This window comes from Haliotis rufescens, unplaced genomic scaffold (assembly GCF_023055435.1).
Source record: "Haliotis rufescens isolate VD_foot unplaced genomic scaffold, xgHalRufe1.0.p SCAF_5, whole genome shotgun sequence".
NCBI classification, from domain to species: Eukaryota; Metazoa; Mollusca; class Gastropoda; order Lepetellida; family Haliotidae; genus Haliotis; species Haliotis rufescens.
This window is the reverse complement of record NW_025964223.1, coordinates 28,128,531-28,140,918: the sequence shown is the minus strand read 5'-3', so window position 1 is coordinate 28,140,918 and position 12,388 is coordinate 28,128,531. Positions and strand designations below refer to the sequence as shown.

The following is a 12,388-nucleotide window of genomic DNA, read 5'->3' as shown; positions in this document are numbered from 1 at the left end:
ACTACATTTGTGTATACATGCAGGAACATACTCCACACCCATGTCGCAGTCCCTGACTAAATTTGTGTATACATACAGGAACATACTCCACGCCCCTTTCACAGTCCGTGGCTACATTTGTGTACACATCCAGGAAGATACTCCACACCCGTGTCACAGTCCTTGACTACTTTTGTGTATACATCCAGGAAGATACTCCACACCCGTGTCACAGTCCTTGACTACATTTGTGTATACATAGAGGAACATACTCCACACCCGTGTCAGTCCTTGACTGCATTTGTGTATACATAGAGGAACATACTCCACACCCGTGTGAAAGTCCTTGACTACATTTGTGTATACATAGAGGAACATACTCCACACCCGTGTGAAAGTCCTTGACTACATTTGTGTATACATAGAGGAACATACTCCACACCCGTGTGAAAGTCCTTGACTACATTTGTGTATACATAGAGGGACATACTCCACACCCGTGTGAAAGTCCTTGACTACATTTGTGTATACATGTAAGAACATACTCCACACCCGTGTCACAGTCCTTGACTACATTTGTGTATACATAGAGGAACATACTCCACACCCGTGTCACAGTCCTTGACTACATTTGTGTATACATAGAGGAACATACTCCACACCCGTGTGAAAGTCCTTGACTACATTTGTGTATACATGTAAGAACATACTCCACACCCGTGTGAAAGTCCTTGACTACATTTGTGTATACATAGAGGGACATACTCCACACCCGTGTGAAAGTCCTTGACTACATTTGTGTATACATGTAAGAACATACTCCACACCCGTGTGAAAGTCCTTGACTACATTTGTGTATACATAGAGGAACATACTCCACACCCGTGTGAAAGTCCTTGACTACATTTGTGTATACATGTAAGAACATACTCCACACCCGTGTGAAAGTCCTTGACTACATTTGTGTATACATGTAAGAACATACTCCACACCCGTGTGAAAGTCCTTGACTACATTTGTGTATACATGTAAGAACATACTCCACACCCGTGTCACAGTCCTTGACTACATTTGTGTATACATCCAGGAAGACACTTCACACCCGTGTCACAGTCCTTGACTACATTTGTGTATACATGCAGAAACATACTCAACGCCCCTTCCACAGTCCTCTGCTACATGTGTGTATACATGTAAGAACATACTCGCCATCCTTGCCACAGTTCTTGGCTACATCTGTATATACATTAAGAAACATACTCCACGCCCATTTCAGAGTCCGTGGTTACATTTGTGTATACATGCTGGAACATACTCGACACCCGTGTCGCAGTTCTTGTCTACATCTGTATATACATTAAGAACATACTCCACAACCCTGTCACAGTCCTCTGCTACATTTGTGTATACATGTAGGAACATACTCCATACCCGTGTCGCAGTCCTTGACTACATTTGTGTATACATACAGGAACATACTCGGCACCCCTGTAACAGTCCTTGGCTACATTTGTGTATACATTATGTATACCCTAAATCCACTCGCACAATGATAAGGATTAAGCAAAAATGTTACTACATTAAAGAAGAATTTATTTATAACACACTTATAATATTTCATCACAAACAATACTGATTTACATTTAAAACAATTAAGGGCACCCTAGCAATAATGACGACAAAGCAATATGACATTTGACGATAATCGATAGGATCTCAGTTGTCTCAGACCCGACATGAGTGCAAAAACGTGTAGCCGAGTGTGGTATGTTGTGTCCTGCCACTGGGCTGCTGGTTATAACATGAGGATGAGGATGTTTATTCACATTATCAAATGATAGGAGGGAAGCTGGAAAGAAGAATCCTCACTCCAAAAAGGGTTCATGCAAAATTGTATAATTTATTTTAAGCCGAAAGGAAAAAAGACTATAATTCATATGGGTAAGTGGGGTAGCACATGGTTGCAGCACATGGTTGAAGTACATGTTGAAGACCATGTGCTCAATAAATGTAACAGAAATGTGTTAACTGGCAAATATTTAGATATAATTAATTAAATAATAATGTAATTACTTTAATGAAAAGCTGTGATACCCTTTCTATGAATATATTTCTTTCCAGAGCAGGATGGAAAAAGATAAGAATATTGAAATGTTTCTCACCTGGAAAGAAGAGTCCTCCCTCCATGAAGAGTTCATGCATAATGCACGAGGAGGGCAGGTGAGAAAGAAAGTTTAAAGAAGTGGATCAACGGGCCAATCAGAAGAAAGGTAGCATCTGACAGGTATTAAAGGAAGTCAAGATGCTTAACAGTGGCATGAAGTGGTGGACATATATGAAAATAGATAGGGGAAGTCAAGGTGAAACTGGAGAAATCACAGAGGCTGCAAAAGGGCATCAATGTTGATGTTATTTGGTTGACATCAACTGCAGACAAGGACAACAGATAATGAACACAGCATGAAGTGATGGTGATAATAGATGAAAGCATTATATTTATATAATGAATAAGAGGGGATTATGAGAGGTGAGAGGGTGGTACTTTTGTGGTTCATTCAGAGTTAGCACAACCACCCGGCTACATACGCAAACAGGTAACAGAGATATCATTCTCGGTAAAACTTGAGGAACAAACGAGGCTATTTCAAATCACGAACGTCACTGAATTTTTACCAAAAAAACTCAAATGTTTATATCCTGTGCCGATAATCTAAACCCTTTCATTCCAAAAGTTACTCACTTTAATCACTCAGTTCACAAGCTGTACACTTGATTACATAACAAGCTGTTCACTCACCTAAAACCCCCTCACTTCAAGTCAAGTCTAAGTTCAGATAACATACTGATCAACATATAAAACTATACACCACATATTTAAACATATATGAGCACACATAACACTGTACATAATCAACATCCCTATCACACATATTCAACAACCCTATCACGGTCCTTATATTTCTGTATACATGTATGAACATAGTTTTGTCCTGAGCTATTATAGTTAAAGCACGAGTACGATTGAGTCGGAGTACTCTGATGCTACAATAGTTGGGGGCAAAACTATACTTTATTACACTACACATGGGAGTAGAGCAAACTTTATAACTAACTTTAAAGATGCAATGAAAGAACGATGGTTACCAAGGATATGTTAGATCATGGAGGAGGTAATTTTAGCAGCGTCATCACGTTAGCCCCTTATGACGTAATTTAAAAAGTGTACTTTATCGCTGGAAAAATTACAGTCGGCGCCTTTGATCTTTTATCGAAGCATGTTGGACAGTCCTAGTCTACACTTGTGTGAAACGTAACGACACTCTTCCCCCTGTCATAGTCGTACTCTACATTTGTGCATCCATATATGGGCCTTGTCCATACTCCTATCTACTAGAGGTCAGACGACAATCACAACATTTACTATTAACGAATAAATAATCTATTGGCCAGGCTGTTAATGAACAAAAAGACTTGCATATTGGTTAGGTTATGAAAACACACAAAACATGTAAATAGCAACAAGTTGTGAAGGGAAAATGTGTGACGGAATGGGTTTTTTTTAAAATTTACTGGATGTTAAACGGTCGGATTATCAATTACAAGTAATACTAATCTTCATACTGTATGCATTTTGTATTTCGCAGTTCCAGAATGGAGCTCCTAATGTGCCTGTCCAAGTATAACTTCAACTGTGGGCGTGACTTTGGTAATACTGCGTTACGAACTCGACGTAAATATGTTTAAAAACAACTAGAGTTATAACATATATGTATATGTCATGTTTATATTTATTGTCGTCAGAATTACATACGACTTGTGTCAAAAAGAAGTACTCTATATATCATGAACTCCACATAATCAGCTGTGTATTTAGTTTTTCCTTCAAATTTGAACTACTGGAAATCACCATACTCGTTTGAGACAAGAAGGGGGTGCACACAATGTGGGCAAACATATTTATAGATAGAAAGGGCGTACACGCACGCTTTGGCCATGAAATTGACTACGCCCCCGTTGACACATGTGTTGCTCATAAGACTATTAAGAGGTCGGTGTGACAAGTCGATACGAGAATTCTCTAAGCGTCGTTTGATAGTAGTTCATTACAAACAAATACACTTGTCAAAGCTTGCTAAGCATGGCAAAATCATACATTCTCAGGCTTGAGAAAATCGGACAATACTGTCATAAATTGCATGAAAAAAAACAATGTACAAATTAATCTCAAGTGATCAAATCCAAACTTGGCGATTTCGACAAGTGCACTGTTTGCCAGATACAGAAACTGCATCAGAATACGAAGAGAAGTGTCATTGTCACGATACTTCTACATTGTTTTGATCTAATTTGCTGTAGATCTGGTACCTGACATATCCACGTACCAATATGTGCTATTGAGCTCGCCACTAGAACTCAGTGTTAGTCGAGACAGGACAAGCACATATCCATCGTACTACTTGTCGTGGATCACCCGCTACCCCTTTCTTTACAATGGTAAGCGCCAGTGGGGGAACCTTATACCGATACTTATACCGAGTTATTTGTCACATCACAAATCTTATCCTGGCATACCAAAAGATCCTCTTATCATGATTTTTCAGACAAAGCAACGTTTCAGGAAAATTTCATTATTTCACACGGGAAAAAAACGAACATTCGTGAGAATGAAACCGCCCGGACCTATTCTATCCCGTTGTAGCTGTTAGAATAAATCCGCCCTAACAATGCTAACGGCAACACATATATACTTATATGGCAATACTTTATATGTGTCTGATAGGAGGTAATGAGTTAGCTGAATGCGGAGTTTGATGTGACGCAGCACCGAATGGCGCGGGCAGGGGCATCTTGCTATCCAGCTGAGAATAATGAGGCACACTTGCTCCTTCGACAGAACCAGCCCAGGCAGGTGGATGACCAAGTGTATTCTGAAATGACCATGGGACATACATGTAGTTGATAATAGTAATGAATACCTTCATGTTATAATTATCCTTGTTGACTAAATGTTGTTCGTTCTTAAAGTTATGAATATCATTATTGAAATACTCATATTTATCTTGCGATCTTATTACCCACATGGTGAAGATACAGGTTGTAAGATTCTGAATTCGTACGTCACATGTGTGTCGTACAAGGTTGACCTCGTTTTATTCGTTTTGTTTGGATAGCCGTTACCTCTGTCACACAGGAACTATGTTTTGAATTTAAAACAATACGAGAAGTCCTTCACTTTTACATCAAGAAAGCAGAACTGAAGGAATCTCATGAAAGACATTTACACATACTTTATTAAACCAAACAAGATCGTCACATGCATCAAGTTCGCCTTTCATTCTATATCAGCTATATCCATATGCAATGTACGATTACCGATAGGTCGAGGGTTCCTGAGCGTGACGCATCTGACCACTTCCGCGACCTTTTATTTGATTAAACGTAAAATGTTAAGCGTGGTGAAATGCAGTTAGTTTAAATTATCCGGACAGATATCTAGACTTACGTTGGATGCTCCGGTTGGGTCATTTGTAGAAGAAGAAGAAGAAGAAGAAGAAGAAGAAGAAATGTATTCGGTACCAAAGGCAGCATGAGTACAATACATGAGATAAATCTTTGCACATGGACAGGTGGGACAACTGTTATACTATCTCAATACAATATCTATGATGCATTATACAGGCAGATTTCTTTTCAAACATATAGCAACATTTTTAATTAGCTTAACATTTTTGTTGCTACTAGTTAATTAAATTTTGCTCGTGATGGATACTGGTAATAGTAGGTTGGGATGTAGAGCTTTCTGTTTTCCATATAAAATGGACAAACTAAAAGGAAATGGTATTCATCTTCATTTATATTATGATTACATTTCTTGCACTTAAGTAAATCAGTATTGACTTCGTCATTGTAACGAAAGTGTTGAATACCCACCCAACTTATGGCTCAAACATCGGAATTTAAATGATATGCGGATAAGATCCTTGTTTGGACATAACTCCATAATATATTTCTCTGGTTCGAGTACAGACTTATATGTAGAATAGATATGTTTAGAAATGATGAAGAAATAATTTTAGCAGCCAATTCTGAATCTCTTTGTCTTTACATCTTTGCTTAAAACATTGTATAAAATTTGATATGCTGCCATCCAAACACACGTAAATCCGGTTTCTAATAGCAGTGTCCCCATTCGAAGCGTGTTTTGTTACATTGCTTCCGAAGGTGTTTATTCATGAATGAACATACACGACTGCGCGATCACTCAAAGTGAACAGTTCCGATACCAATCATTCGAGAACTCGAAATGTGCCCGACTTCTGTTCTGTGGCCTAAAACATCTCAAAAGTGAACAATAACATTCCATATTTATCTCTTGAGTAAAACGCTGTGGGTAGATCACGGTTGTCTTTTCTTATTCTGATGGTGACTTTGCAAAATAGCCCTTCGTTCGAAGCTGTCACTGACATGTAAGCAGACTTGAGTTTGTTGATTTTCACGTCTTCAGTATAGGGTCGTACAGTTCACATAAACGTCTTTGGCGAGCACTCCGATTTCCCTCTTCCAAAATGATACGGACGGGATATAAATTCAGCTGATATATCCAGGAAACCGAACAATGTCCAATACACAGCCGGGACTCGTCGGTGATAAGGACTGCGTGTTGGTCCGAGATTTAAAGCACGACGCTATATAACCTTTTAAGTTTTCTTACAGCTGTCTTGTGTACTAACAACAATGCGTTTGAATTAGATCTACAATAAGTTACAGAAATCTTTAAAACGTATCTTGAGTCTCGTTGATGTCATGTTTGCATACACAACAACAGGAACATGTTGTTACTGCGTATGCATAGAAATGTTAACAATGCCCCTATTTGCGACCGGTTTCAGTTTGGTCTGTTAACGAAAGAAAGCTGTAACGTATGTGCACTTGAATACATATTTAACGTGGGTGATAAATAAAATACCACACTCATTCTCGTTCGACACCATTTTTGCGAAACTCGTGAACTTCCTATGGTATCTAACCAGAATGAGAGTGATATTCTGCGTATACGTCACCAATATGTTTGTGTATATGAAACCAACCGGCAAGGTATTAACGGCCACGTCCACGTTTATATCTTCGGCACGCTGATCACCAACTCTGTTCTGAAACACAGCGAAATCCACATACACGTCGCTACTACGATACATATACATTGATAATACTGAAGGATAGTAACATTTCTAGTGAGAACATGTCTACAATTCGCATTTCATATGCAACAATTTTACTGTAAGACGAGATGAACTGAGCCTTTCCTCAGTTGTACATCACTTGATCTTAATGTTGTAGAAATACACGATATGTCTTGAGCTAGAGATCACCTTTGTTTTGCACTTCTTGTGTATGACAAAGGTAAGAGCGGATAGACAAATCCCTGCAGCCAGTCCTCCGATAAATGTTCCGACGATTGCTGAAAACATATGTTATCCATAGGAAAACTGAAACAAGACTATCGCTTTCTACCCGTCACTGTTTTACTTAATACTCATTTTTAGTTCACATATTTCATTTAGAAAGTTAATCGTGATGATGTAACAGTAACCATGTTATTATCAGGTAAACTAGTAATGCTGTTTATCTCATACGTTGAGATTCCATTCCAAGAATTATCCTCATTGTATATGGTAGACTTAGTTAATTTGTAGTGAGCACAGTACTCATGCACGTTTATTTCATCCAAGTTATAAACAGACGCCGTGATCTATTCTGGCGTTAAATCTTGTATCCCTTAATTACTCATATACTAAAGGTATCAGATCTTTAGCAGATAGGTAGATGTATGATAGATCCTATTTACATATAACAGCCGGTGTTGTCGTTGCTGCTGCTGCCGCTGTTCCCGCTGTTGCCCCAACTGTTGTTGATTTGGTCGTTGTCACTGTTTCGGTTCTCACTTGTATTGCGCTGATAGTTGGCATGTCTGGTGTATCTGGGACAGTTGGCATGTCTGATGTATCTGGGATAGTTGGCCTTACGGATGGGACAGAAGGGGTTGTCGTCGTAATCTTAGGACAATGTTGTGTAACGGTTGTTGGAACTTTGAGTCCACATGCCACAGTCACAAGTCCTCCATTAGAAGCTGATAAATGACAAAAATACATGTGCTTCGACTCAGCCTTATGTTAAGAGTTCTCTATCCCACTTGATATAATTATCAAGATAAATACATGTATGTAAGTTTTAGTCAATGTTCGAAATTAATACTGAAATAGGGTACAGGTAGATACTTTTGTATGTTCTGCACATGTGTTTCTTGTAACACTGACGTATTTCAAGTTATCACGATCGCTCACACCACCTATCAACATGAAAATGTGAAATCCTATCATGTGAACAATTACACACCCAGAACAGAACATAGCATACTATTGTTAAGCACGTAATGATACATTCAGAGTTTATGCAAACAGTTCATAATTCAGACTAAGACCAGTTGTTACTCCCGATGACATGACGAAAGAGGAAATTACCTTTCACACGAATCCACAACATTTCTGAAGCACTTGTCACAAAGTTTGCAGTCATGTTCAGGGAGATTCCTATCTTGTTGCTTTCGCTCTGAAATAATGTGTTGCTGGTAGTGTTGTCTTGACAGTTGAAAGTGATGGAAGTGCGGCCTTCCTCAGACATGACGAGGTTGCAAGAAGATGTGCTCACAGTGTTCCCAACAAGGGTAACTGTGATACTTGACTGACATGTGTAAGCAACACAGTAAGAGTTTTTAACTGATTGAGCTGCTTGGTCGTGGAGTAAGAAAATCTGTGAGTCGTTTAGAGTGGAATCCCCCGTGAAATGCAAAATTTGGTTCTCTGAAAATGATACATAACTCATTTTTACAGTTTTATATATTACCATGCGTTTAGTCCACGCTGTTTAATTAAAACCTATTGTCTCACTGATACTCTGGCATAGGTCACGTGAAAGGGGATTTGAAAAGGAATTCTGGACATCAGAAATAAGCGAATCATTGTACTATGACAATGTCAATGATGATGAAAGTCTTAGCTAGCTGCGGCTTTTAACCATGTGCTTGACATACAATTCAATTTCCACAGTCCGCTGTTCCATAGGTGGGATATTAGTTCGCAATAAAGAAATAATTGATCATTGACATCTTTGTAATTATGTACTGCTTAGATATCCTCACTTAGATAACATCTTCAATAAAAACTTGATCTCATCTCTGGTCTTTGATGAGTTCTTTTTAGGTCTTAAATATACATGTGTAACTTGGTGTCTGAAACCCGATCATTATAGATCACACGATATTGAATTTTCAAGCGGACACGGGACAGCTGTCATGGCTAGAACACTGAAATTCATATGGACTCAATTTTATGACGGTCATATGTATTAACGCACATGAAGTAAAAGTAAGTCTTTGGACGAGCACTCTCGTGTGCGGTGTCAGGATCTGCAAGAAACAGCCGCGAGAACGTAACAATCAGTGAGAAGTAATCAAACACATGAACACGGTCGTGAGGTATCAACTAGATATCAATGCTGACATGTCATACGTACTTTGTTATGTAACTATTGTTCACACCGAGATCGGTAATGGCAAAAGAAACACTAAACATTAAAATATGTGTCCACTTTCCTTCACCTACTGCAGCGGACAGCAAGGCTGGTCGTTTCCTTGCCTTGTAGCCTGTAGAACTTGTCTCGGCAAGGGATTAGGTTGGTGCCACAAAGCGCACACTGATTATGATTTTAATCATGAACTGATCATGAGTATACTCCTGAATGCAAGAATCTAGGTAACTGTACTTACCCTCTACACACTCATATTCAAAAGCAACGTAATCCGCTGAGTCACCGTCTTGTAGATTCGTGTCGTGTACAACGCCAGGATTGCCTAACTGACACTTAGCTTGTCCTATGCATTGTGTCACAAACTCCCTGTATATGTTGTTATATGGAGAAATCTTGTATGCTTCAGCTGGAAGATGATACGTCTCACCTGTGTCTCCATCCTTCATGTGACAACATTGTTTGTATTCATCTTGTCCTTGCGAATGAATATTAAGGGAACACGTATGGTTTTGAAGGCGTCCGATTGTGAACGTTTTCGGATACATCTTTTCATGAGTGGCATCACATTGTGGATCGGTGATGAGCTGCTTCTTATAACATACAACCTTTATAGGCATTTCAGTCCCGACGATGTCTGTATTGTGGAAGAATAAATAACATCACATATAATCTTAAAACGCAATCGTTTTTAATAATATGCGTAATTTATTTTTATGATAATATGATTAAGCACATGTACATGTTCACTCGAATTCAGAGACAGACTTCACGATGTTTTCTAGTCTGTGTAGATTTTGGTATGTGCTGCATCAAACAGAAAACAGAAGGATATAACAAGAGAGCGAACACATCACTACTTATCCCCTTCTATGTATGTACTTGTTGAGTTGAGTGTTCATACTTACAGACGACGTGGAGGGTGAAGGTGTAGAGGAGCCACAGCCACGTCTTTGACACCATCTTTATTCCGTATGATCCTCCCGCTGCAATGTCACCTGGAGTGTGGACATGATACCTTAAGAATCTATGCAATTTCTTCATAATGTGGGGGCACGGGTGGTCCTGTCGTCTAAGGCTCGCGATTCGCTGTGCAGAGTTGCGTCCCTTGGGCTCGCCTGAAACCTATGATTGTTGGAATCCCAGTTCGCCCCAATTATGTTTCTAGGTTTGTCAGCACCATACCCGTGCTCGTGGGTTTCACCGAAGTTGTAAACGTCTAAGACCTGCATCACTTCGGGCTTTCCTCCCACATTAAGCTGACACCCCGTGGTATAACTGGCATACTGTTAAAAGCGGAGTTAAACCCAACTTACTCACTTCGCACTCACATTGTGTAATCTTTCCGGTGTTGTTTGTTGTGATTTGTGTTATCGTCATTGATTCCGATGGACGATATGAGCGTCCCTTTTCCAGTTTGCAAGATAAAGAGACGTTAAAGTTTACTGTATGTGCAAATAAAATATATTTAGTTGAGAGATCAACATTATATGCTTTAGATTTGCGGGTGACATTCAATCTTAGATATACTGACATCAATTACACATGGATATCACACGACAATCTGGCAAAAATAAAGCTTTTAAAATCGTTCCTACATATTTTATCGGTTATGTTCTATCCCTACATACGTTCCAACAGCTGTGAGACCTGACAATGTATGACTACATATTCCGTAGGGATTCCGGGTTAGATGAGATCTCCCGAAACCTATATGTGTCGTTAGAGGCGACATCGGTGGCTTGGTTGATTGCTTGTATCCTGCCCCTAAGACGTGGGACGACGCTCACAGTATCAGTCACTGGCCATGCATTGCCTTGTCAAGATTCGATTATCTATATCTCACCGTCATATCAATGTGTGCGGCGTTTAACAACAAAGTATACACTTTAATTTCACACCAACCCTCCTTATAAGGAGTTGCAGAAAAAAATCAACGAGCTGTTATATGATATTCATGTCACCTTGTCGAATGTCAAGTTTTCCGAATTCGGGAATACGAAGTGATCAGTCCATAACCCATCAAATAACAGTCATATGGTTTTCTATATGTTTTTGTCATCAACATGGACGTTATCAGTGGTGAAAGCTAGTTTTGACTAACAAATCAAATTGTTAAACATATATCAACGTCAATATGCTCATGTAGAGAGTGGCGCTTACAAGTCAATCTTTTTACATACATACAAATACGGTTATTATTAATATTGATAATCTACGACATAACCAGCAATGAGACCAATTATCAAACTAATTATTACATAAGACCATGCTATTAAAACAACAACCTAAAACATTATGATTACTTTTTCCCATAATTCAAATTCCTTATAATAATAATTGTAAAGCAGCGCGCACATCTTTAGAGGAGGTTCGTATACAATCATTATTATATAGGCGTTATGTGATACAAGTTTCCAAGTACCTACCATGTAGTCCAAAGGCTCCGTAAAAGTCTTCTTAGTACAGACCACAACCCCTTTATATACTTATCTGCATTTTAGTGAGTGCAACTATCTATAGTCTACAACTGTAAGTATTTTGCGTCCTTTTTTTAACTGTAAACTTCCTGAATTCCGTTAGCTCCAGACTTCAATGGTATCCAGGAACTCTTTCTTCACGTCATTAGCACAAAGGGACCGGTCGTCTAATCCAATGAGGCGACAATTAATATCAATCTCTCTTTGTTGATTATTGACTTTGCATCGATTGTTATTCAAGTATCACGAGACGGGTACGAAAAAGAACACTTGAATATCGACCAACCAGGTTTTAGCATATTTCAAGCAAGATCAAGAGGATAACACCAAGGTGGCCCAGTCGTCTA

General features: G+C 38.9%; 1 protein-coding gene across 1 annotated transcript; it reads right to left on the bottom strand.

The window, feature by feature from the left end:
• Positions 1–4,209: 4,209 nt before the first annotated feature.
• On the bottom strand, positions 4,210–12,065 carry LOC124152963. Its single transcript, XM_048384505.1, has 8 exons — positions 11,991–12,065; positions 10,470–10,559; positions 9,803–10,198; positions 8,499–8,837; positions 7,826–8,107; positions 7,350–7,438; positions 7,068–7,130; positions 4,210–4,907 (listed from the first exon to the last, which is right to left on the bottom strand). The coding sequence occupies exons 2-8, from the start codon at positions 10,522–10,524 to the stop codon at positions 4,743–4,745; spliced, it is 1,389 nt and encodes a 462-aa protein (XP_048240462.1). The 5' UTR covers positions 10,525–10,559; positions 11,991–12,065; the 3' UTR covers positions 4,210–4,742.
• Between the last annotated feature and the right edge of the window lie 323 nt (positions 12,066–12,388).